Here is a 23258-nt window from a genome sequence, read left to right as displayed (position 1 = left end):
CAGAAAAGCCTCTTTCCCTCTCTGTCTGCGATTCTTTTTGTTTGTTTGTTTTTGAGACAGAGTCCTGCTGTGTCACCCAGGCTGGAGTGCAGTGACACGATCTCAGCTCACTGCAACCTCCGCCTCCTGGGTTCAAGCAGTTGTCTTGCCTCAGCCTCTTCAGTAGCTGAGATTACAGGCATGTGCTGCCATGCCTGGCTAATTTTTGTATTTTTAGTAGAAACAGGGTTTCGCCATGTTGGCCATGCTGGTCTTAAACTCCTGACCTTAGATGATCCACCCACCTTGGCCTCCTAAAGTTCTGGAATTACAGGTGTGAGCCACTGTGCCCAGCCTCTGTGTGTTCGTGAGTCTAAGCACAGCTTGAGAAAGTCATCGTCTTTATTGTTTGTGAAGAGGGCAAGGGGAGCCAGTAAAGGGGGAGCCCTTCTGAGGATGCACCCCCACCCCCACCCCTGCCCAGGAAGTCAGGTCTGAGGGGCTGCACCACTGCCCACCCTGAGAAAAAGAGAGTTCAACCAGGGCCCTCAGGTGTCTCCTTTCCAGAGTCTCCCATCCCTAAATCCTGCCTTCCCTTCTTGGGGCTCCCAGGGCCTGCGCTGAGCTCCGGGCAGGGGGCCAGCCCCGTCACTCTGCCTCCAGGCATCGTCCTGGGGTCAAGACCTCAAAGGTCAGGCTGGTGGGCCTGAGACAGACTTCAGATCCTCCCTGAGGCAGGTCAGGAGGAGGCTGAACTCTGGGACTGGGGTGTAGAGGGCAGGGGCTGGCTTGGCGTTGACACCGAAGGCCTCTGGGTTGGAATGTCCTGAGGAAAGGCATCAAAAATGAGACTGCCCATTCACCCATCCCCCTGGGGCCTTGGGTTTCCAGTGACCCGGGTACTTCCTCCCACTTGGGCCTCTGGGTTGCAAGCTGGAGAGGGCTGTGGACAGGGTGAGGGGTGCCAGTGACATGGAGGACAGCCCTGGCCTGGTGACAGAAGGCAGGAGAGGGGATTCCAGCTTCCCCTGCCCCCAACTCCCAAGAGAGGTCACCCTGGCTCTGCTTTTTTTTTTGAGACAGAGACTCACTCTGCTGCCCTGGCTGAAGTGCAGTGGCACAATCTTGGCTCACTGCAACCTCCACCTCCCAGGTTCAAGTGATCCTTGGGCCTCAGCCTCCCGAGTAGTTGGGATTACAGGTGCGAGTGACCATGCCCAGCTGACTCTTCTTAAACTTGGGCCTCTTGAGGCTCCTGGGCTGTTTAAAGTGGGGCTTCAGTGTCTGGGGGACACATGGGATGGGGGTACCCACCTGTATCTGGCAGAGGTCAAGTAGGGTGCGGACACCCACCAGACACCAGAGCTCGCCCAGCAGGGAGACGAGGATGCCCAGCAGGTCCAGCCAGCGGCCCACAGTCAGCAGCAGCACGAAGAGACCGCCCATGCGCACCAGCACCGTCTGCACCTGGCTCTGCAGGCCGGGGTGCTGCCGCTGCTCCTCTAGGAGACAAGGGTGCCTGTCACCACCCGACGCAGGAGGCTGGACCTCCTGGCTCCCCGACCCACCCTCCCCGGGCAAGCCTTCCCCTCCCATGCAGCCCTCCTCCCATCCCATCCTCCTGGTCCCCACCCCTGCTCTGAGCATCTGCAGGGCACCACGTGCTCTGCCTCCAGGACTCACTGCCCAGCCCACAAGCCTCCCACTGGGCCAGGCCAGAGCCCCACAGCCTCGCAGGTGCCGGCGTTATCCTGATTCCTCTCTTGGCCACACACCTGCCTCTAGTCCATTAGTTAGAGCCCTGGCAACTCCTTCTGCCTCCCCCATGGACACATCAGGGCCCAACTGCCTTCTTTTCAAGAAGCCTCCTTGCCGGGCTTCCAGCTTCCGCTCTATTTTTTTGGGGACGGAGTCTCGCTCTGTCGCCCAGGCTGGAGTACAGTGGCACGATCTTGGTTCACTGCAACCTCCGCCTCCCATATTCAAGCAATTCTCCTGCCTCAGCCTCCTGAGTAGCTGGGATTACAGGTGCACTCCATTACAGCCAGCAAACTTTTTGTATTTGTAGTAGAGACGAGGTTTCACCATGTTAGCCAATCTGGTTTTGAACTTCTGACCTCAAGTGATCTGCCTCCCTTGGCCTCCGAAAGTGCTAGGATTACAGGCGTGAGCCACCTCGCCTGGCCTCGTTTTTTTTTTTTTTTTTTTTTTTGAGACAGAGTTTCTCTTTTGTTACCCAGACCGGAGTGCAATGGTGCGATCTCGGCTCACCGCAACCTCCGCCTCCTGGGTTCAGGCAATTCTGCCTCAGCCTCCTGAGTAGCTGAGATTACAGGCATGTGCCACCATGCCCAGCTAATTTTTTTTTGTATTTTTAGTAGAGACGGGGTTTCACCATGTTGACTAGGATGGTCTTGATCTCTTGACCTTGTGATCCACCCACCTCGGCCTCCCAAAGTGCTGGGATTACAGGCTTGAGCCACTGTGCCCGGCCTGTTTGTTTTTTGAGACAGAGTCTCAAAAAACTTAAGTAGCTCAGCCTCCCACCGAGCTACTTGGGAGGCTGAGGCCGAGAATTGCTTGAACCCAGGAAGTGGAGGTTGCAGTGAGTTGAGATTGTGCCACTGCACTCCAGGCTGGGTGAAAGAGGAAGGCTCCATCTCAAAACAAAACAAAACAGCAGCAAACCCTGCAGTGGGCAGGGCGTAATGGCCCGTCCTGTGATCCCAGCACTCTGGGGAGCTGAGGTAGGTGGATTGCTTGAGTCCAAGAGTTCAAGACCAGCCTGGGCAACATGGCAAGACCCCTTTATTTATTTATTTAGAGACAGAGTCTTGCTCTGTCGCCCAGGCTGGAGTGCAGTGGTTCGATCTTGGCTCACTGGAACCTCTGGCTCCCAGGTTTAAGCAGTTCTCCCTGCCTCAGCTTTCCGAGTAGCTGGAATCACAGGCACCCACCATTATGCCCAGCTAATTTTTCTATTTTTAGTAGAGATGGGGTTTCACCATAATGGCCGGCTGGTCTCAAACTCCTGACCTCAGATGATCTGCCTGCCTCGGCCTCCCAAAGTGCTGGGATTACAAGCATGAGCCACTGCACCTCCCAGGTTCAAGTGATTCTCATGTCCTTTGTAGCTGGGATTACAGGCACAGGCCACCACACCAGGCTAATTTTGTATTTTTAGTACAGGCAGGGTTTCACCATGTTGGCTAGGCTGGTCTTGAACTCTTGACCTCAATGATTTGCCTGTCTCAGCTTTCCAAAGTGCTGGGATTACAGGCATGAGCCACAGTGCCCAGCTGACCTCTTCTCTACAAAAAATAAAATTTGCCTGGCATGATGGTACATGTCTATAGTCCCCACTACTTGGGAGGCTGAGGTGGGAGAATCACTTGAGCCTAGAAGGTCAAGGCTGCAGTCAGCTGTGATTGTGCCACTGCACTCCAGCCTGGGCCACTGAGCAAGACCTTGTCTCAAAAAAACAGAAAAGCAAAACAAAACAAAAACACAAAAAATCCTGTACAGCGGCCTCACGTCAGACTGATGAGGCTGATGAGGGCTCTCCAACAGGCCCCTTCGAACCTGTCCAGGCTCACCCCTTCGCCATGCCGTGGGGGTGACAGTCACACTGGACTCCAGTGGCTTGTTTGATGCTGCCATGCCCTCTCTCCCCCCTTGGTGTTGGCACATGTGGTTCTCTCTGCCCGAGATTCCCTTCCCTGCCTCGCTTCTTTCTTTATTTATTTTTTGAGACGGAGTCTCGCTCTGTTGCCCAGCTGGAGTGCAGTGGTGTGATCTCAGTTCACTGCAACCTCCACCTCCTGGGTTCAATCAATTATCTTGCCTCAGCCTCCCAGGTAGCTGGGACTACAGGCACACGCCACCACGCCCAACTAATTTTTGGTATTTTTTTTTAGTAGAGATGAGGTTTCACCATGTTGCACAGGCTGGTTTCGAACTCCTGAGCTCAGGTGATCCACCTGTCTTGACCTCCCAAAGTGCTGGGATTACAGGTGTGAACCACCGTGCCCAGCCCCTGCCTCGATTCTCTTAGGGATCTCCTACTCATCCTTCGAGCCCCAATCTAGAGGCTTCCACCTCAGGGCACCCACCACATGCTGCTTCTCTGCACTGCCCATGCCGCACAGCCTCTGCCCTGACCAGGCTCTCTGGGATGGCAAGGGTGAGAGCTGTTGGCTGGCGGCCTCCCCAGAGTCCGGTGCAGGCAGAGGGATGTGTGTGGATGCAATGAGCCGCACCGTGCTCACCCTGCATGTAGATGACCAGCAGCGTGTAGCAGATGGTGAGCGGCGTCCAGAACCGCACGGCCTCCGAGATAGTCAGAAAGTCCCGGTTGATGAGGGCCACTGCTGCCAGGTCACCCACAGCAAAGGCCACGGCCAGGGCACGGCCCAGCAGCCGGGGGAGATCGTGCGCGCCAGCCAGCAGGCCCAGGCACACCCCACAGTAGCGCTGGCTGCTGTGCAGCTCGTAGAGGCGGCAGACGTGGCGGTGGAGGCGCCGGGCGCCCAGGCCCAGCAGCGTGGCCAGCCCGAGGCTGAGCAGCAGGTTCAGCGTGCGGTGAGGGGCGCCCTCCTGCAGGAAGCTCAGGCCGCAGCTCAGCCCACAGCCCAGCGAGTACTGGCACAGCAGGTAGAGCTGCAGCCTCTCAGGGCCCTGGGAGCCCTGTGGGGAGTGGCAGAAGAGGGGCAGGAGATGTGGGGACCGCTTCACTACAGATGCCACACGCCACAGGAGGCTGACCTTAGGGATGGTTCCCAAAGGGGCCACATCGGCTTCAGATGAAGCTCTAGGGGATCATCTCTCTCACCTTAATTTCAATCATGTCTCTTTTTTTTTTTTTTGAGAGAGTCTTGCTCTGTCGCCCAGGCTGAAGTGCAATGGCACGATCTCTGCTCACTGCAAACTCTGCCTCCTGGGTTCAAGAGATTTGCCTGCTCCAGCTTCCTGAGTAGCTGGGATTACAGGTGCTCACCACCACGCCCGGCTAATTTTTTTTTTTTTGAAACGGACTCATGCTCTATCACCCAGTCTGGAGTGCAGTGGCCTGATCTTGGCTCACTGCAACCTCTCTGCCTCTCAGGTTCAGCAATTCTCTTGCCTCAGCCTCCTGAGTAGCTGGGATTACAGGCACACACCATCACACCAGCTAATTGTTTTGTGTTTTTGGTAGAGATGGAGTTTCACCATGTTGACCGGGCTGGTCTTGAACTCATGACCTCGTGATCTACCTGCCTCAGCCTCCCAAAGTGCTGGGATTACAGGGGTGAGCCACCCTGCTGGGTCTTCAGTCACATCTTAGTACTTGGGGCTCATCTCTTAGCTGAAGGGTGGTGGTTCAGAATCTCAGAGCCCTGGGTTCAAAGCCTGACTCTGCCTGTTGACCACAGACAAGCCACGTAATCTCTCTGAGCCTTAGTTCCCCCATCTGTGAAATGGGGAATCCCAGCAAACCTTCACCCCTGTGGCTGTGAGGATGACATGATACACAGAACGCATTTGGTGCAGGGCCTGGCATCGGGGGAGCCTGATCCACAGGAGCTGTTGCTCCTGTCATCTTGGGACTGGGACTGTATCCACTATGAGTGTGGCCGCTTCAGCAACCAAACCCAAGGGTGCATCCTGCAGCCTCTGTTCTCAGTCTTACGGCAAATACAGCGAAGAGGCTGGGATGATGGAGCTGGGCCCTGCTGCCCACGTTCCGGGGGTGAGAGCCCGCCCTGGGCTTCGGGGTGATCCACCCACTGCCTTCCCTGAGGCCTCACCTTGCCCAGGGACAGCAGCGTGGACATGGCCCGGAGGGAGAACTCGAGCACCACGAGGGCAGCCACCCGGGACCCCACGACCGTCAGGAACAAGGCCAGCCCTGCCAGGTGCACCGTTTCCAGTGAGGCCCACTGGGTCCGCAACCGCTCCTTTTCGGGCCGCCGCTGCGGTTCACTGTGGGGACAGAATGGCTGTGGCCAAGGGTGCAGAACCGCCCTAGACCCCTAGTGGGGGTCCCCAGCCACATTCCCTGGGGGATGAGGTGGGCACTCACTTGGTACAGCCCACGAAGAAGTAAACTTTCAGGAGGCTGTTCAGGACCAAGACTCCAAGGGCCCCGACCAGGCCTGAGGGGGCAGGAGGGAGGGAGTGAGGTGGCGTGCAGGGGTGTTGGGGGGCAGGCTTGGTTGATAGGGTCAGCGGTGGGGGCGGCCATAGGGTGGGGGTGGCAGAAGACCATGTGGGTGAGGTCCACCTTGTGCCGAGAAGAGCTGGAAGGGGACAGGTCTAAGGCGGAAATGGGACAAGGGGCTCACCTTGTAGGAGGGAGTCGAGGAGGCTGGAGCCCCACTCGAGGGAGGGGAGGCCGGGGATCCAGGAGGGGAGGGACGGCAGGGAGAACATGGCAGCCCGGGAACCAGGTCTGCACAGGGACAGACTGACATCACCTCACAGGGCAAAGGTGTCAGTGGAGGGAAGAGGCTGGGAGGGGTCAAAGGCCAGGGGAAGGGAGGGGAGGAGCGCCAGGGACGTTAACCCTTCAAGGCCCAGAAGGGCAAGGTCCCAGCTCCAGGCACAGGGGGCGTCTGGAGCCAACTGCTGCTAGGACTCACCATTTGGGCAGCGTGGGGTGAAGGGCAGGTATCTCTGGGCTGGTCTCTGGTCTCTGTCCCTGCCAAAGTCTGGTGTCCACTTTACTTGAAATCTTCCTTGAGGCTTTGGACTACCCAATGCCCCCTGGAAGCCCCAGGCTCTATCTGTGCTGCCCAGCCTTAGGTGTGGGTCCTGGCCTCTCGCAGCATGAAGTGTGGGCTCTGCCCTTCAGCCCAAGGTCTGAGGGTAGGACTTTATCCTCCCATAGCCAGAGATCAGCTGTGCGGTCTCAGCCTGAAGTCTGGGGCTCTATCCTCCTTACAGGAGGTCAGGCTTTGGCCCCCTCAGCCTGAGATCTGGCTCTCTCTCCCTCTCCGCCCGAGGTCTGGGGCTCTCTCTCTCACCCTCGGCCCGAGGTCTGGGACTCTCTCCCTCTCAGCCCGAGGTCTGGGACTCTCTCTCCTCCTTGGCCCGAGGTCTGGGGCTCTCTCTCCCCACCTCAGCCTGAGGTCTGGGGCTCTCTCCCCCTCAGCCCGAGGTCTGGGACTCTCTCTCTCCCCCTCAACCCGAGGTCTGGGGCTCTCTCTCCCGCTCAGCCTGAGGTCTGGGACTCTCTCCCACCCAGCCGGAGGTCAGCTCTGCCTGCTTTTTGTGAGGACTGGTTCCAGCTTTCCAGAGCCTTTGGTCTGGCTCTGGCTGGTGTGGAATCTCCGCAGCCTGAGCCTGCCTGAGCCTTCCCCTCCCACAGGCCGCGGCTGCGCTTGATGTTCCTCCCCAGGTCCACTAGGTGGCAGGCCTCACCTGGGTCTGGCAGGGCGGGGCTGAACAGGTGAGCACCATTCCCACCCTGCTTTCACAGACAGAAAGGGCAGAGGGAGCCGAGGGTGGGGGTCAGGGATGGGGGAGACTGAGATTGGCCGCAGCGCGGGGTCGTTGAAGTAAACAAAGTAGAAAACTTTATTGGTTTGGAGCGTGCAGTAGCAGGTGTTCCTGGGAGTAGCCCTTACAGACGGGGTGTGGCTGGGGGGACAGGTGGGGCTGCTAGGCCTAGGCCATCCTGCCCCTGCCACGGAGCTGCTGTCCATCTCTGCAGTGTAAAGGCTGGTGCGGCGTTGAGAGCACGCCCATGGGGAGTGGTGCTCAGTCTAGAGAAAGGGCCCAGGGCCTGCTGCGGGCCCTGCCACATCGCTTCCCTTTTCTGGGCCTCAGTCCCGTCATCTGAACAGGGGACACCCGGAGCTCCTTTCAGGTTTGTCGGGATACATGCAAATGGCCACAGTGCAGGCAGCTGGCAGGCCCTCTATGAGAGCTGTTAGATGGTGCTGGCTGAACTGCGGCCCCTGCAAATGTGCCTGTGGAAATCCTCCCCCAGCAGCTCAGGATGCGACTGTATATGGGGATAGGGTCTTGACAGATAATTAAGTTAAAATGAGGCCAAATGAGGTGGCTCATGCCTGTGATCCCAGCACTATGGGAGGCCAGACCAGTGGATCACTTGAGGTCTGGAGTTCGAGACCAGTCTGGCCAACATGGTGAAACCCCATCTCTGCTAAAAATTAAAAAATTAGCCAGGTGTGGTGGTGCACAACTGTAATTCTAGCTACTTGGGAAGCTGGGGCAGGAGAATTGCTAGAACCTGGGAGGCAGAGGTTGCAGTGAGCCGAGATTGAGCCACTGTACTACAGCCTGGGTAACACAGTGAGACTTTGTCTCAGAAAAAAAAGAAGTTAAAGTGTGATCATGAGGATGGGCCCTAAGCCAACATGATTTGTGTCCTTATAAGAGGAGAAGATCAGGACCGGGGGCGGTGGCTCATGCTTGTAATCCCAGCACTTTGGGAGGCTAGGGTGGGCAGATCACCAGGTCAGGAGTTCAAGACCAACCTGACCAACATGATGAAATCTTGTCTCTACTAAAAATACAAAAATTAGCTGGGTGTGGTTGTGCACGCCTGTAATCTCAGCTACTCTGGAGGCTGAGGCAGGAGAATCGCTTGAACCCAGGAGGCGGAGGTTGCAGTGAGCCGAAGTCACACCACTGCACTCCAGCCTGGGTAACAGAGAGACTCCGTAACAATAACAAAAAAAAAAAAAAAAAAAATAGGAGGAGATCAGGACCCAGACTCACACCCACACCAAGGGACCACCATGTGCAGACACAGGGAGAAGGCGGCATCGGCAAGCCATGGGGAGAGGCCTCAGAAGAAACCAGCCTGCTGACGCCTTGGTCTCGAGCAAGCGGCCTCCAGAACGGTGAGAAAATACATTGCTCTAGTCTACGTCCCCCGGTCTGTGGTTCTTTGCTACGGCTTACGGCTGCTCCAGCAAATGAGGCAGGTGACAACGGCGCAGCCTCCGGTGCTCCCCAGCTCTCGCCATACACAGTGGTCCCTACTAAGGGCAGTCCCGGCCCATGGGCCTGGCACAGTCACACACTTGTCAAGTGCATAGGTCTGGGGTAAGCAGGGCTAAGTTCCAGTCCTGGCTCTGCACTTCAAAGCTGTGTGGCTGCAGTCAAAGCCACACCACTGCTCTCAGCCTCTGATGGTAAACGAGGGCAAAGTGTCTGCCTCGAGCTGCTGTCTGAGGCCTAAGTGAGCTGATGGATGTAAGTCACTGGGCCCATGCTGTGTGCATGCCTGCAGCAGTTGTTATGACTAAGGCTCTGGGATTTGGAGACCCAGTGCAGAGAAGGAAGAGAACTGTCTGGAAGACAGAATGAGTGGTAACTTGAAGTGGATGTTCTGGCCCTGGGTGGGCCATGGAGCTGGGTGCCAGAGCTGTCCACACTCTCCTGGGGTCTGTGGCAGGGCCTGGGCCTGTGGTCCCTCCTGGGACAGCTGGTTGTGCAAGAGCAGGCCCTCACTTCTGGCCAAGTGCCAGGCCATGTCAGGACGTGGGGATGAGGGCCGACGCCTAGGTGCCCTGGTGCTGGGCCCGCCCAGCCAGTTTCCGAAGCTCGTCCCAGAAGAGCATGCTGAGGATGGTGTGGGGGCCCAGGCGCAGGTAGGCGGGGCCCAGGCCTTTGTAGAGTGCCAGGGGGCCCTCCTGCCGCCAGATCTTCACCATGCAGTTGGTGAGGCCCCCATACAGCTGGCCCTGGGGACAGACATGGGGGGGGTGTCACTACAGGGACCGTGGGGCCCTGGCTCACACCACATCTTGGCACAAGGGTCAATTTCACCCCTGCACACCCTGTGGACAGCACCTTTGATTGGACACATCTGTGAGGCTGCTGGGAAGGCTGTGGGATCAGGCCTGAATTCTAGTACTGGCTCTTCCACTTACCAGCTGGGGGACCTCATGCAAGTCACTTCATCTGTCTCAACCGGTTTCCTCATCAGGAAGATGAATGTGATTATAAGGATAGAATAAAATCTGGTTGTGAAAGTGCTTAGCCTGTGCCTGGGACATGGGGGCTCAGCAAACAAGCCCAGTTAGTGTTTGCATACATGGCCCGTGTCTGTGTGTCTCTGGCTCTGTGTGTGTGTGTGTGTGTTGGGGGGTGTTCCCAGCTCCCCACATCCTCCCCTAGACCCATCCCTGCTCACCCTGCCAGCTCTGTCCACTGGCTGATTGTATAGCCGCGTGCTGGCCACATCAAAGGGGGTCATGACGACAACCACGGCTATGCTGCTGATCATGCCCCCAGCCAGGGCCACCAGCCAGCTGTCCGCCGGGAGCCACTGTGGGGATGGCACAGGTGCTGACCCCTGCAAATGCCCTCTACCCACCCACGTGGTGCCCTCCCAGCCTCCTACTACCCAGGGGCTAGAAGGGCTGTGGAAAGGGGAGCAGATGAGGCCCCTCTAGGCATCCCCCAGCCCTGCCACCCTGAGCTCCTTCTCAGCTTTGGGGTTCACTGCTGACCTCCTACTCTTGCTGGTACCAAGGTCTGGAGTCACCACTCTGAGGGCAGAGGCGGGGCCCCATCTGTTGCCACCCCCAGTCTTCTCCATGTGGAAGGAGGCAGGTGGCCCCTCAATCCCGTGTGTCTGTGTGGGTGGGCACAGGTGCCCCCCGCTCCTCACCTGTTGCTCCTGCACCCAGGCCTTGGCAGAGGTGAAGGTGGCCAGCTGGGCAGCTGAGCCCACCATGACTCGGGGCACAGCCCCACCCACGCCCTGCCACAGCCCGACCAGGCCCTGCTGCCGCCAGATGGTCTCCAAGGCACCCAGGAGGGTCTGTGGGGAGAGGGATCAGGGTCACTGGCCAGCCCCTGCCCAGGCTGGTAGCATGCCCAGTCCATGTCCCCAGGGAGCTCTGGGAGTGACCAGGGCCTCACCTGGTGATTGTGCTGGTGTCCTACAGCCATCTCGGCCACTGTCTGGGCTTGCAGCTGTGTTTTGATCTGTGGGAGCAGAGGGGACATGGGGTTTGGGGATGGAGCTTGGGAGAGCTGGGACGAGCTGTGTGTGTTGAGGGTTCCCCCACCTCTGTGCCTCTGAAACTCAGAGCTCCATGGTCCCAAGCCTAAAGCTTAGGGGTGCTGTGGAATAGGGTGGAGGTGCAGCTCTAGGGTCAGCCTGGGTTTTGCATCTCGGTGTGACTTGGAGCAAGTCACCGAATCTTCTCTGAGTGGTTCTGTCACGGGAAAGCTGTTCTGAGGATTAAGTGAGACGATGACTGTCCAGCACCAGCCGAGGAGGTGAGCCTTTCTCAAGGGGAGCTTTTTCTTCTGTGGCCAGGCTGGAGTGCAGTGCCACGATCTCGGCTCACTGCAACCTCTGCCTCCTGGGCCCAGGCAATTCTCCTGCCTCCACCTCCTCAGTAGCTGGGATTATTGGCATGCACCACCATGCCCAGCTAATTTTTATACTTTTTAGTAAAGACAGGATTTCACCCTGTTGGTCAGTGTGGTCTCAAACTCTTGACCTCAGGTGATCTGCCCACCTCGGCCTCCCAAAGTGCTGGGAATACTGGCATGAGTCACTGTGCCCCTTCCAGGGGTAGCTTTTTTCAAAAAAATATTTTTTTGGGGTGGTCCTGAGGTGCCCCTGCAGAGTGCACAAGAGGAGGAGGCCATCAAGGGTAGCTTTCATTCTTTTGTTTGTTTTGTTTTGTTTTTTGAGATGGAGTCTCACTGTTGCCCAGGCTGGAGTGCAGTAGTGTGATCCTGGCTCACTGCAACCTCCACTTCCCAGGTTCAAGCAATTCTCCTGCCTCAGCCTCCTGAGCAGATGGGATTATAGGCACGTGCCACCACACCTGCTAATTTTTATATTTTTAGTAGAGACAGGGTTTCACTATGTTGGTCAGGCTAGTCTCGAACTCCTGACCTTGTGATCCTCCCACCTCAGCCTCCCAAAGTGCTGGGATTACAGGTATACCCCACTGCGCCCAGCCGGGTAGCTTTTATTGTTAACATATACGAGGCCACACAGGAAGAGACGTAACCCAGCCAGGATTTGAGCCAACACATCTGCCACCCTCTGCCCCTCCCCTGGTTTAGGACCAGTGGGGCAGGGTCCCCAGGAGAGCATCGATCAGGGCTCTCCTGGGCCAAGAGGCAGATTCCAGGCCTGGGCCAGGATGTTCCAGGGAGCAGCCCCGCCCAGACTGCCCTACCCCACCCAGGTCCACTGAGCCTAGCCTTGCAGGCTGCCGGGCCCCTGTGGGATATGGGTCACGGGATGGTGGAGGATGGAGACAAGGACTCACCAGGTAAGCAGGGCTCCCCACGAAGGCTCCTAGGGCCCCTGCCACGGCTCCCGCAACCACAGTGCCTCCTGGCTGCTGCGTGAGGCCAGCCTGGCATGCCAGGCTGTAGCAGTAGAAACGGACGCTGTTCATGAGGCCTTGGTACAGCAGCCCGGCAGCCAGCCCCTTCTGCAGGCCCCACAGCCCGTCTGCTCGGGCCACAGCAGCCACAGAGGCCATGAAGCCCCGGTAGGGCCGTGGGTAGGTGCCCTGGGCTTGCAGCTCCCCCTGCAATTGCAGCCGCGTCTTCACCACCTCCAGGGGGTTGGTGAAGACACAGGCCAGGCAGCAGGCCGAGGCACCCAGCACCAGGTCCACTACTGGGGGCACCGTCTCCCCAGCCTCCGGGCCAGTGGCCTTCTGTGCCCGGGTCAGGGGCATGGCACAGGACCTGTGGTGGTGGCGTTTAGGCTGTCTGTAACTTCACAGGGCCATGGGGCTGGGATTTGCCGGGGCCCGAGGCCATGTCTAGAGGGCAAGGGTCCTGGTCTGACAGGCCCGTGGCTGCCTGGAGGCCCTGGTCTATCTCAGGAGTCCACCTGCTCTGCTCAGCTGCTCCAGGGGTCTGTTGGAGCCTTTGACACGCCTCCACCGGCTGTGACCAATCCCAGCTGCCTCTGTCCCCACACTTTCCAGCCAAGGGCGGGCCTGGACCCTGGGATCTGGGGGAAAGGTCACTTGGGACTGGAAGGCGAGCAAGGGTAGGGAGAAGGTTCCAACCAGCACAGGCACCTCCTCCTGGCCTCCCTCTGGTCCTGGGCAAAGGGCTGGCACCACTGCCTTGTCTCTAGCTTAGCCTGTCCAGCTTTGGCAGAGCCCTGGGCAGGGGGCAAGTGACTGGGAGGTCCCTGGCATGGGGTACATGGGCAACACTGACCCTGCCCCACCCATCCCTGATGTGCCCCTGGTGACTGACATCCCCTTTCCAGGACTCAGTCTTCCAGTCTGGCTCCCACCATCTACGGGCCCAGGCTCAGCAGGGGCAGAGGTAGAGAAGGGCTCTGGAGCGCTGGGAGCTGATTGGAATCCCAGGTTCTGCTCTTATGTGCGAACCTGGGCAAGTCACTTCCTCTCAGAGCTTCAATTTCTCTCATTTGTGAAATGGAGGTACTGACATCACTCCAGAAGGTTCTGTGGAGGACTGGCAATGACAAGAGTGGGCCTAGACAGTGCTGCACCCAATAAAAGGCACCCACATCCACTGCTAGCCCCTGTCCCCACTGCCTCTGGCTCTTATGCCCCCCTAGCTTCCCCCAGGACTTCAGGGCCCCTACCATGCTCAAAAAGGGCCAGTGACAAGGCTTGGCAATATAACGTGGATTTTATTTTAAAAAACAAAACCCAAACCACCTGACCCCTTCCCCAGGAGGCTCTTGACAAAACTCTAGGGAAGGGCCTGACTCCAGCCAAGCAGGGGACAGTCAGAAGATGTGTACATGGATGCCAGGCTGGTAGCTCTGCCCTTCTCCAAGCCCCCCATCCACCCATTTTGCTCCTGGGTGCTACAGGCACTGCCGGGTTGAGGGGAGAGGCGGGGCAGGGCCATGGGCATGCAGGGCCTCCTGGCAGCCAGGGAGGCCCGCCGCCCCTGCATCTGGTGAGGCAGGCAGCTATGTGCGCGGTGATGGAGCTAGGAGGAGGAAGCATGCGCAGACACCCCGTGTTCCTGCTTCCCCACGTGGCCAGGGGAGTGTTCAAACACGAACAAGGATGGCTGGGCACTCAGGGCCCCCAGGCAGCCCTGAGCCTCTGCCTGGGCCCCTGACCCAGGAGAGGAAGAGGGGGCTCCCGCTCTTCTGTTTCTTTTGCTCTTCCTTAGATCCATGCTGTTCTCAGTGCCACTCCTCGGATTCTGCAGACGGAGGAGGGCATGCATCTGCAGAGGCCTGTGCCCCCAGTGACCTCCATCTGCCACCTGTCGGGCAGGATGCCCAGGGGTGCTGGGGACCTGTTCTGGATCCCTGGAGTGGAGAGACCCTGCCTTAAGCCACACTCGGTGGTGCTGCCACCGGGGGCAGGGGTGGGCTGCAGGCTTTCAACAGCATGGCGACAGCCGTGACAGTGTGCCTGCTGGTTGGCGCGCCTTCCTTTCCTGCCCACCAGTGATGCCAACCAGCTCTGACTCAGCACCAGGGGTCCCGGGAGGCTCGGCCTCGGCAGAGGCTGTCGCTCCGCTGCCAGGCGCTGTGGATGAGGCTCAAGGCATCCTCGAATTTCTTCTTGTTGGAGGCCTCCTGGATCGCTGCGTGGGGGAGGTCCACCTGTGTTGGGGGCGCGCAGAGAACAGATGAGGGCCGCAGGGGGCTTCAGGGCTTATGGGCCCCAGGCCTGCCTCTGTCAGACCCTCCCCATCACTCTCCAGGAACAGCTTTCACGCTGCTAGGTTCTCCTGCTCTTCCAGGCCCTTGCGCTGAGGATGGGGTAGTGCCTCCTGCAGCCCCTCTGTCCTGGGAAGGCCCCAGCTCTTAGGATGGCCCAGAGAGGCAGGTGCTGCCCTCTGTCGGCTCTGCAGGGAGGATGTCGGTCCTGAGCTGTTCTCTGCCTCTGGCTAGTCCAGGCTTCCACAGGGCTAGCGCATAGCATGTGCTCAAAACCCACTTGTGCAGGCATCTCACGAGCACCCTCCCACACTGGCACTAAGCCTTGAGGACAAGGAAGAGGATACTGCCAATCCTGTGCCCCATCATCTGAACACAGCTGTAGGCCCACCACAATTTGTGCTGTTTGACTGGAACTGAGGTCAGGAATTGAGTTTCTTGGGTTCTGTTTTCAGCTTTGGCTTTAGATTCACTGGGAGTCAGGTTTTTGCCCCTTTGATTCTAAGTTTTTGTGCCTGTCCAGTGTGTGTGCTCAGGCTGGTGCCAGCACCACCATGCCCACCTGGGCCTCTGCCCCCAGACAGCTCTCTCCTTATTAGCCACCCTCAATCACCCAAGGCCCAGTCCAAACCAGAGGCAGAGCCACCCAGGGTGGAGTCTCCCACCTACTTCCCGGAGCCCACTCCTTCCTGCCCAGGCCCTTGAGGCAGCAATGTTGAGTGGCTTGAGGGCCTCGGGCTCCTGGCCCAACAGGCTTGTCACCCTCTGGACAGCCTAGGAAGGGGTGGCTCAGCAAAAGGTGGTGAGCACAGCTTGGATTCTCCTGGGTTTGTTTTGAGAGCAGCAGGCACTCATCCCCGGGGCTGTGGAGGCAGGAGCGCCCTGGTACACTGCTGTGCCCAGGACCCTAGAGGCCAGTCCTGGGAGCAGCCAGGGTTCCTCTCCCTGGGGAGTGGCTCCCATGAGACAGGGTCCCTGGCTGATGGGTTTCCTGGGCAGCTGGGTACCTGGTAGATGGTTTTCCACCCAGAGTTCAGTGCAGACAGCAATCGGTCCAGTTCAGAAGTGCAGCTCAGGTAGATGACCCAGGGTGGGAGGAGCTGCTGGTTGTCCTGGGAGAACTCCTAGGGAGAGCCAGCCCCCAGGTGAGCAGACAGCTTTCCTTCTGCAGGGCCTGTGGGCGGGTGCCCCGTTCCCCACCCCAGCTTACCAAGACACAGTACTCCTTGCCCGGCTCAGTGGAGACAGTGCTGATATCGCCCAGCTTGGCTGTGCCCAAAGAGCGAAAGAAGCTGGTCTGGCAATCCTCATGGCACGTGAAGAGGCAGTCATCCGTGACGACCAGGCAGCAGGGGATGCAGGGGCTGGGAGCTACACCCTGGGGGATGACCTGGCAGCGGGGTGGGGGAGAGGCAGGCTGGGGCCTCCAGGGCTGGTCTGCACGGGAACTCCCCACTCCAGGGGACCCAGCCAGCCCTTCTGCTCTCTCTCCAGGGATCGGGAGCAGAGGTGGGGGTGGGGGTGATGGCAGGAGTGCTCCAGGCTGCAGGTGGTTCTAAGCGCCAGGGTCCGTTCCTGGGTTGCCCCTGGAGGTCTGTCTTGGCCCTGAGGTGGCTCTGTGACTCTGGGTTTAGGGATGGGGCCTTGGGGGTCCTGGATGGGTCAGGCAGACCAGGTGAGCGGTGGAGCTCACCCCTTTGGACACGGCCTGGCAGAGGTGCTGCATCCAATCAGCCATCTCGGCCTCACTCTCGGCACTCAGCTCCAGGCAGGGCCGGTCGGAGAGAATGACCTGGAAGGCGTGGGGCCGATCCGTGGTGTTGGCTCTCCGGCAGCCACCGCACTGCTCCCCCCTGGGCCAGAGGAGGAGGGTGAAACGGGAGCGAGGAGGCAAAGGCAGCACGGGGTGGCAGCCCCTGGGGTAGGTGCAGGGTGTGTGACGCAGGGTCTGCCCCACTGTCCTGGGGGCTGGAGGATACCAGAAGGTTCTCCAGACCCTTCCAGCTCCCAGGAGAGGTCTGGAAGCCCCACCCCTTTCTGTGTAACAACTTTCATCTCCAGAATACCCAAGATCTACTAGATACCCAAGCATGGCCAGGTGAGGCTGGGAATCAGCTTTCCCTCCAGCCCTCTGAGAATCGGCCGCATTCATTCATGGGTGCTTCCTCTTGGGGGCCCACCATTCCTTCCAAGTACCCGGGAGTCGACCTCCCATCAGGCTGGGAACTTCTGGGGAAGGGCCTGCCTCCCCCATCAGACTGGACCTGTTCTCAGCCAGGAGCTCCTTGCTGCCTCCCTCCTCCCCTCCTGTGGGTTCCTTGCAACTCTAAGAGTGTGGAAGCCCCAGGCCACCTGTCAGGGCCGCTGGATAGGCTGGGGCTGATGGCGAGGCTGAACTGCGAAGTGGGGCGGCCATGATGAACCAGGGAGACAGCAGCTCTGGGCCCCAGGATACAGCCCCCATCTCTCACACTCACCCCATGTTCACCGAGAGCAGAGGGATGACGTCAGTGCGGTCCGGGTACTGGTAGAGGATCCCATTGCTGCAGGGGCACAACACAGGGTGAGTAAGGCCTGTCCCGGGAACTGGGGCCAGACGGAGCCCAGATCCCAGGGTTCCCCTGCCACGCACACGCTGTGGCCATGAACCTCTGGCAAAGGAGGCCAGCGGCTGTCACCTATGGAAGGGAGGGTGAAGAAAGACCTGGCGGCCCAGCAGGGAATGTGGCCACCTCAGCAGACCTGGAGCACATCTCAAGGTTTATCAGGGAGACAAATACTGTGTCCTCTCCCGAGGCACTCAGGGATTCCTGGGTACCCAAAGATGACTGGCTCTACAGAGAAGCTCTAACACCCTAAAATAGGTCTCCTCCAAGCTCATGAGCTCTTGTAGGGAAGGGAAGCATCCTCTCCTCAGTGACCTGCTAGAGAGATCCCCACTGGGGACCTAACAGCCCAGATACCCCAGGACCCAGCCCGAGGCCCGGAGCTGCCAGGGCTTACCTGAGCACCACGAAGCATGTCTTCCAGTGTTCCTTGCCCAGGTAGGAGGTGCCCGCCTTGTAGTGCAGCATGCCTTCTTTGGTGATGGTGCCCTCAGGGGGTGAGCAGTGGCAGGGGGTGGGGCCCAGGGACTCATCGGTGGGGTCCTCCCAGTGCACAAGCCCATAGAAGTGCACAGTGACAGCAGATGCCTGTGGTGGTGGCGGGGGGGCGGGGCAGCGGACAAAGCAAGTGAGCCCTGGGCCAGGCAGGTGGCTGAGCCTGGAATCGGCTCATAGAAGGTCTGGCGCCTGGGGTAGCCAAGAGCAAGGGTATTTTAGCTTCAGGACACACCTGAAGTAGGAAGGAGGACATGACCTTCCTCCTTTCCAGGGTAGGAAAGCCCCACCTGGCCAGGTAGGCATTTGTAAAATGCCGAAGACATGTATTTGCATCCCTTAAGCCTCACACCGAGGCTGGCTGCTGCACTGCTATTTCTGGGGTTGCACCCACCTTCCTCCCCAGGTTCTTACTTCACACTTGGATTCCTGGGCCACAAATTTGGCTAGTGCCAGCTTCTCCATGGTGGCATCCGTCAGGATGCTGGGGTAGGGTGGTTCTCGACAGCCTTTGATCATGGCTGACTTCAAAGAAGCCAAAAAGAACCTGCACGGGGAGTAGGGCTTGTGGTTAGAGGTCTGAGACCAGGGCCTCAACACAACAGGGCTTAGTCCTCAGCGCTCCTGGCCTGGAGGGGTCACGGAAACTTGGGGGAGGGGCCTGGCTAGACCCAGTGCCCAGAGTGGCAGGTGAGGCAATGACAAGGTAGGAGTCCAAGGTCATCAAATGACAACTGGTACAGGCCTGATTGTTCTCAGTGGCCAAGGGGCCTGGGATTTTGACATTGAGGGAAGATAGACAAGGTGAGAGTAGGCAGGACTTGAACAGGTGGGACCTTGAGCCTGGACAACGGTGTGAGTGTTGAAGGGCATGCCCAGCCCAGCAGCATGGCTCTGTGCCTTTAAGGAAGGCAGGAAGCTGTTGGACAACTCATGCCAGTGCTCTCAAGAGTCCCCAGGGGCTGACCACGTGAGTCCTGTGATTGTCTACTTGCCTGCCTCTCTGAACAGATGCAGGTTCCAGAGGGAATGCTTCTGGGTTTCCCCTCCTGGACCTCCCAGCCCCAGGCCACCCACACCTATGGGCAGTTGTGGAGCCTCCAGTCCTCCCAAAGGGGCGGGGCTGCCACTCACTCAGCCAGCGCTGCGTCAGCTGTGTCCAGCAGAAACTGCTTCCTGCGGTTAGTGCACACTAGCTTCACCGTCTGCTGGTCCAGGCCGACCTGCCAGAAACCACATCCTCACATGCACAAGGGGCTTGGCTGCTGCCTGGTGGAGGTGGCAGCGTGGCCACGCTGAGTGCTGGCTGGGGAGGAAGCACACCCCAGGCCACCACCAAGTAAAGCCCCAGAAGCCCAGGGCTGGCATGAGTGAGGGAGGGACAGTCAGAAGTCTAGCACAGGAAGAGGCGACCTTAAGCTTGGTTCTTACCCCCAGCATCATGTACAGAAGCTTCTCTGAGAGTTAAGTTGGTGCCCAACCCCAGGAGGTGAGTGAGATGAGAAGCCCTGTGCCTACAGCAGGTGTGCAACTGCAGAGCCTGGACTCACCGACACATAGTCAAGTTCATTGTAAGAAACGGCCTCTTCCACCAGATATGGCTTCTCTGTGGCCCCTGAGAGAGGAGACCCCAAGGCCTATTATCCCTATAGGCCTCTTTTTCCTCCCCCTGCCCCATTTTCTTAGACACCCCTCTCTTAGTGGACTTGTCCTTGGCCTGCAGTCTGAGCTGACGCAGTAGGAGAATGGCGTGGAGTGCTGACAGAGGGGATCCCAGGCTCATGTCTCAGGGCTGCTGGCAACACCCTGCTTGGGGTGCCTTTTCATCACTACATGCCAGGCGGCTGGAAGGTACTCAGAGGGCAAGGGGACTAGGGAAAAGGGGCCGAGAGTCAGCCTCGTCCACAACCCACTGTCTGCCGGGGGGTGGCGGGCACCTTTCCGGAGCAGGTAGACATAGCAGTCCGTGAGCAGCACATAAAGCAGCTGCAGGTTGCCCTCCATGTGCCCGGTGCTCATCCGGATCATCTGGGGGCCGAAGTAGACAGAAGTCAGGCAGGCGGCTTCTGCTGCTCCAGCAGGGGCGGTGGGCCATCCCGCCTCCCCATTGCTATCTCTTGCTCGCTCCTGAGTTCCTAGGACTTACTTTGAATAGCTGCTCTTCGTTTTCTCTGAACACGTGGATCATTAGCAGGAGCAGGTGATTGTTGTCTACTCTGTGAGGGCCAAGTCGGGAGGGTGAGGTGTCAGGCAGGCAGGGGTGGGAGGGGCACAGGGAGGGGCCACACCCCACCCCAGAGCCGGGGGTAGTGCCTCCACCTCTCCCCAGGAGAGCCTAAGTTAGGGAGGGAGGCTCACCCCCCTTCCACTCAGGCTAGGTCTTCCTAGAGCTTAATTTATCTGGAGGTCAGAGGCACAGTATCTCCAGCTTCAAGGGCTGGGAGAGTCCTGAACCAGCCACACGGTCTTGTTACCTGAACTCTGAGGAGTGAAGCATCTCTGAGGGGCTCCCCTGTCCCTCATCCACCCCAGAGTCCTCAGCGCTGCTCAGACACGGGCTGGGCTGCTCTCGCTTGAGCTGGCAGAGAGCCTCCTGGGTCCCAGGCTCTGGCTCAGACACAGGCCCTTCCCTGACCAGGGATAGCTGGGCCTCCAGCTCCTGAGCCTCCCCTGTGGTGTCCTCTAGGGGCCGAGGCGCCTGTCCCTCTCCTCCTCCTCCCTCTTCTTCTTGGCCAGCAACCTCAGGGCTACTAGGAACATGCAGCGGTTGGCCAAGCCCTGCAGGGTCATGGTGGCTGCCACCTGATGTAACAGTGCTTGGACTCTCGACGGTAAAGCGGTAGAAGTCCATTGGGGCTGAAAGCCCCTCACTAAAGTCACAAAGTGGCGGCCTCTCCGGGGCATCCCCGGGAGAGCCGGTCCGAAAGGACTGGTCTGGAGGCTCAACACGGGAGCACCAGGTGCTGGGGTCCAGCTGCCCATTGAGTTGGTCGATAACCTTGCTCAGGGGCTGCCCCAGGCGCTCCATGGAGGTGTCCTTCATTTCGGGGATCAGCAGGCCCGGCTCCGAGCGCTCGCTGCTCTCCGCGGTGCTGCTGGGCCCCTCTCCCTCCTCTTGAGGGGAGGCAAGCATTGTGTCTGGTGAGTTCCGCCCAAGGCCTGGGCTGCCGAAGTGGCTATCACTGTCCCCCTGCTTGGCACATTTCTTCTGGCTGCAGGCAGGGTGGAGTGGACTCGCCTCCTCATCTGATCTGCTCTTCTTCTTCTTGCCAATTTTCTTCTTCTTGGTGACCCTGGGACAGTAATGATGGGACAGTGTTAACCCTTCAGTAACCCAGTGCTGGGGAAAACCAGGCTGGGTCATGGCAGTAATGCTGGGTATGTGACCTCTGAGGGCACAGCTAGTGCATCAGTGGTCCTAGGCAGTGCTGGGTGGAGGCACTGGGTCAGGGGACAGTAGTGGCTCAGGCCCCAAGGTACCCCCTTTGCTGGCAGAGGCGGGGTGGGGGAGCATGGGCTGGGCACAAATGGCCACAACCAGAGGAACCCGAGCAGGTCTTCCAAATTCCTCCTGATGGAACAACTGAGCTAGCTGCACTCTAGGAAAGAAAAACAGGCCAGGGCTGGTCAGGCAATGCCCCTCCACTCAGCCCCCCTTAGGATGTGGACGATGGGTCCTCAGCTGACCTCACTTCACTTTCAGCATTATCATGAATAAATCACCCAGAAATGTACTCAGTGCTTTCTTGGCTCAAGGTCCAGGTCCCACTCTGGTTCCAGGTTGGCTGGAGCAGGCTTGGCTAATGGACCCCAAGTCTGAGCCATCAATGCTGCTCTGGACTGGAACCAGCCCGTGGGGTGGCTTCCTGGCTCCAGTTACTGGGGAGTAGTCCCCCTGCCTCAGGCCAGCAAGCGTGGGGCAGTCTGACATGCACACGGGGTTCTCTTATTCAGTGTGAAGTTTCAAGAGGGGGTCAGGGAGGTCAGGGAGCTGGGAAGGCTCTGGTCAACTGTCGCCCTGGCCACTCACCACATCCTTCCCTTCTGTGTCCCACCCATATGACAAAGATACTTTTCTTTCAATGAGTCTCAGAAATTGTATCTTCACTTCCAAGATACACTTCCCTTGGGAAGGAGTTCAACCTGAAGGGGCTTTCTGATCTTAGGCAGACCCAACAAATGCCCTGGCAGCCTGGATATGGCCCCAGAAGCCAGCCGCGGTGGCTGCCGGTGCTGCCTGCTTCCAAGGGCTTGGGCCTTACAATGGACTGAATGTGTGTGTCCCCTCCAAGTTCCTATGCTGAAATCCTAACTCCTGATGTGATGGTGTCAGGAGGTGGGGCCACTGGGAGGTGATGAGAACCTGAGGGTGAAATCCTCAGGAATGGGATCAGCGCTCTCATAAATGGGACCCTAGAGAGCTCGCTCTCTGCTCCCCACCATGACACAGCGAAAAGAGGGCCATCTGTGAATCCCTTATCAGAGCCTGGCCACACCGGGACCCTGACCTGAGACTGCAGGCTCCAGAGCTTCGAGGAAGAATGTCTGTGGTCGAAGCCGCCTGTCTGCGGTACTTTGTTCCAGCAGCTGAGCTGACTAGGACAGGCCTCCATTTACCCTTGCTCAAAGAACTGCCCAGAGGTGGGAGGGGTTCCCAGGAAAGTGTGCAACTGCCCTCAGGGGGTGTCCTGGTCTGCCCTAGATGAACAGCTGATGCTGGGAGTGGACAGGTTGGACCCCAGGACCCCAGCTCCTCTCTGGGCCCCTCCCCACTGACCTAATGACCTCGAGCTCTGTGCAGGCATCCGGTGGGTCCAGGGCCTGGGCCTCCTCCCTCTCCTGAGAGGTGGTATGCACGGGGGTGGTGTCAGAGGAGGACACGGTCTCTGCTGGCTCCTCGTTGAAGGGGTTCTGGCGCTGGGTGGGGCTCCTGGTGGAGGCCTTGCTGCTGGTCAGGTCGGAGGCTGTGGAGCGGGGGCCGCTGACGGTGTCTGTGAGATCTCCATCTGGGAGGACAAGGAAGCAGAAGATACCCCGTCAGGTACCCCCTGGGGCCCCCGACCCCCCCGGAGCATGCCTTAGCCCTGGAGGGAGGCAGGTCAATTCCTCCCAGGGAAACATGACCCAGGTGGCAGTATTTCAAGTAGAAGCTCCAACCTAACAGGACATGGGGTTTGTACTTTAGAAGCAACTTGGAGGGACCACCAACTCTACCACCCTTGGGGCCCTCCAGAGCTCACAACAATTTGGCTGAGTGTGTGTTAAGGGCCCCAAGATGAAGCAGCCTCCAGGCGCAAGCTCCAGGCTTAAGCCCCATAGGGATGGTGACCTTGAGGCCTCCATGGGTGGCTAGGAGCCCCAGAGAGGAGCCAGGCTGCACACCTCTTAGGTTACCCTCAGAGCCTTCCTGCCAGGATGCTGCGGGGGTACCCAGCATCCCCTTAGCCCATATCCCACTCATAGAGCTGAGAGGTGCCCAAAGTCTTCTGAAGGGTCCCTTGCAGAGGTGAAAGGAACACAAAGTGAGAAGAATGGAGGAAGACAGCAGAGAAAGTGAGGGG

At 58.8% G+C, this 23258-nt stretch overlaps 3 protein-coding genes across 6 annotated transcripts in view; all 3 read right to left on the bottom strand.

Moving 5' to 3' along the window:
• Positions 1-363: 363 nt before the first annotated feature.
• Positions 364-6426, bottom strand: TMEM82 (transmembrane protein 82). Its single transcript, XM_002750346.6, has 6 exons — positions 6303-6426; positions 6041-6113; positions 5766-5940; positions 4248-4665; positions 1294-1481; positions 364-805 (listed from the first exon to the last, which is right to left on the bottom strand). The coding sequence occupies exons 1-6, from the start codon at positions 6388-6390 to the stop codon at positions 719-721; spliced, it is 1029 nt and encodes a 342-aa protein (XP_002750392.4). The 5' UTR covers positions 6391-6426; the 3' UTR covers positions 364-718.
• Positions 6427-7512: 1086 nt separating this feature from the next.
• SLC25A34 (solute carrier family 25 member 34) lies at positions 7513-12819 on the bottom strand. Of its 2 annotated transcripts, XM_002750345.6 has the most exons (5): positions 12240-12819; positions 10864-10929; positions 10610-10762; positions 10130-10264; positions 7513-9677 (listed from the first exon to the last, which is right to left on the bottom strand). In XM_002750345.6, exons 1-5 carry the CDS (start codon positions 12657-12659, stop codon positions 9495-9497), a joined length of 957 nt encoding a protein of 318 aa, XP_002750391.1. In that variant the 5' UTR covers positions 12660-12819; the 3' UTR covers positions 7513-9494. The 2 variants fall into 2 exon arrangements, with proteins under 2 accessions (XP_002750391.1, XP_035163737.1); XM_035307846.3 differs by lacking the exon at positions 10130-10264.
• Positions 12820-13580: 761 nt separating this feature from the next.
• The window catches only part of PLEKHM2 (pleckstrin homology and RUN domain containing M2), a 48914-nt gene continuing 39236 nt past the window's right edge, over positions 13581-23258 (bottom strand). For 2 of the 3 annotated variants that reach the window (XM_002806965.6, XM_009000461.5), the window contains 13 exons: positions 22475-22703; positions 20172-20990; positions 19844-19913; positions 19635-19725; positions 19248-19312; positions 18832-18920; positions 18112-18244; positions 17600-17790; positions 17074-17139; positions 16290-16449; positions 15807-15986; positions 15604-15720; positions 13581-14539 (listed from right to left, as the gene is read on the bottom strand). In XM_002806965.6, coding sequence (XP_002807011.3) covers positions 14402-14539; positions 15604-15720; positions 15807-15986; positions 16290-16449; positions 17074-17139; positions 17600-17790; positions 18112-18244; positions 18832-18920; positions 19248-19312; positions 19635-19725; positions 19844-19913; positions 20172-20990; positions 22475-22703 — 2348 coding nt within the window. In that variant the 3' untranslated portion in view covers positions 13581-14401. The remainder of the gene's footprint in view (positions 14540-15603; positions 15721-15806; positions 15987-16289; positions 16450-17073; positions 17140-17599; positions 17791-18111; positions 18245-18831; positions 18921-19247; positions 19313-19634; positions 19726-19843; positions 19914-20171; positions 20991-22474; positions 22704-23258) is intronic. The other variant, XR_621569.5, reaches the window with a different exon arrangement.

This window comes from Callithrix jacchus, chromosome 7 (genome assembly GCF_049354715.1).
Source record: "Callithrix jacchus isolate 240 chromosome 7, calJac240_pri, whole genome shotgun sequence".
In the NCBI taxonomy this organism is placed as follows: Eukaryota; Metazoa; Chordata; class Mammalia; order Primates; family Cebidae; genus Callithrix; species Callithrix jacchus.
The sequence above is the reverse complement of the archived record's forward strand: the minus strand, read 5'-3'. Positions and strand labels throughout refer to the sequence as shown.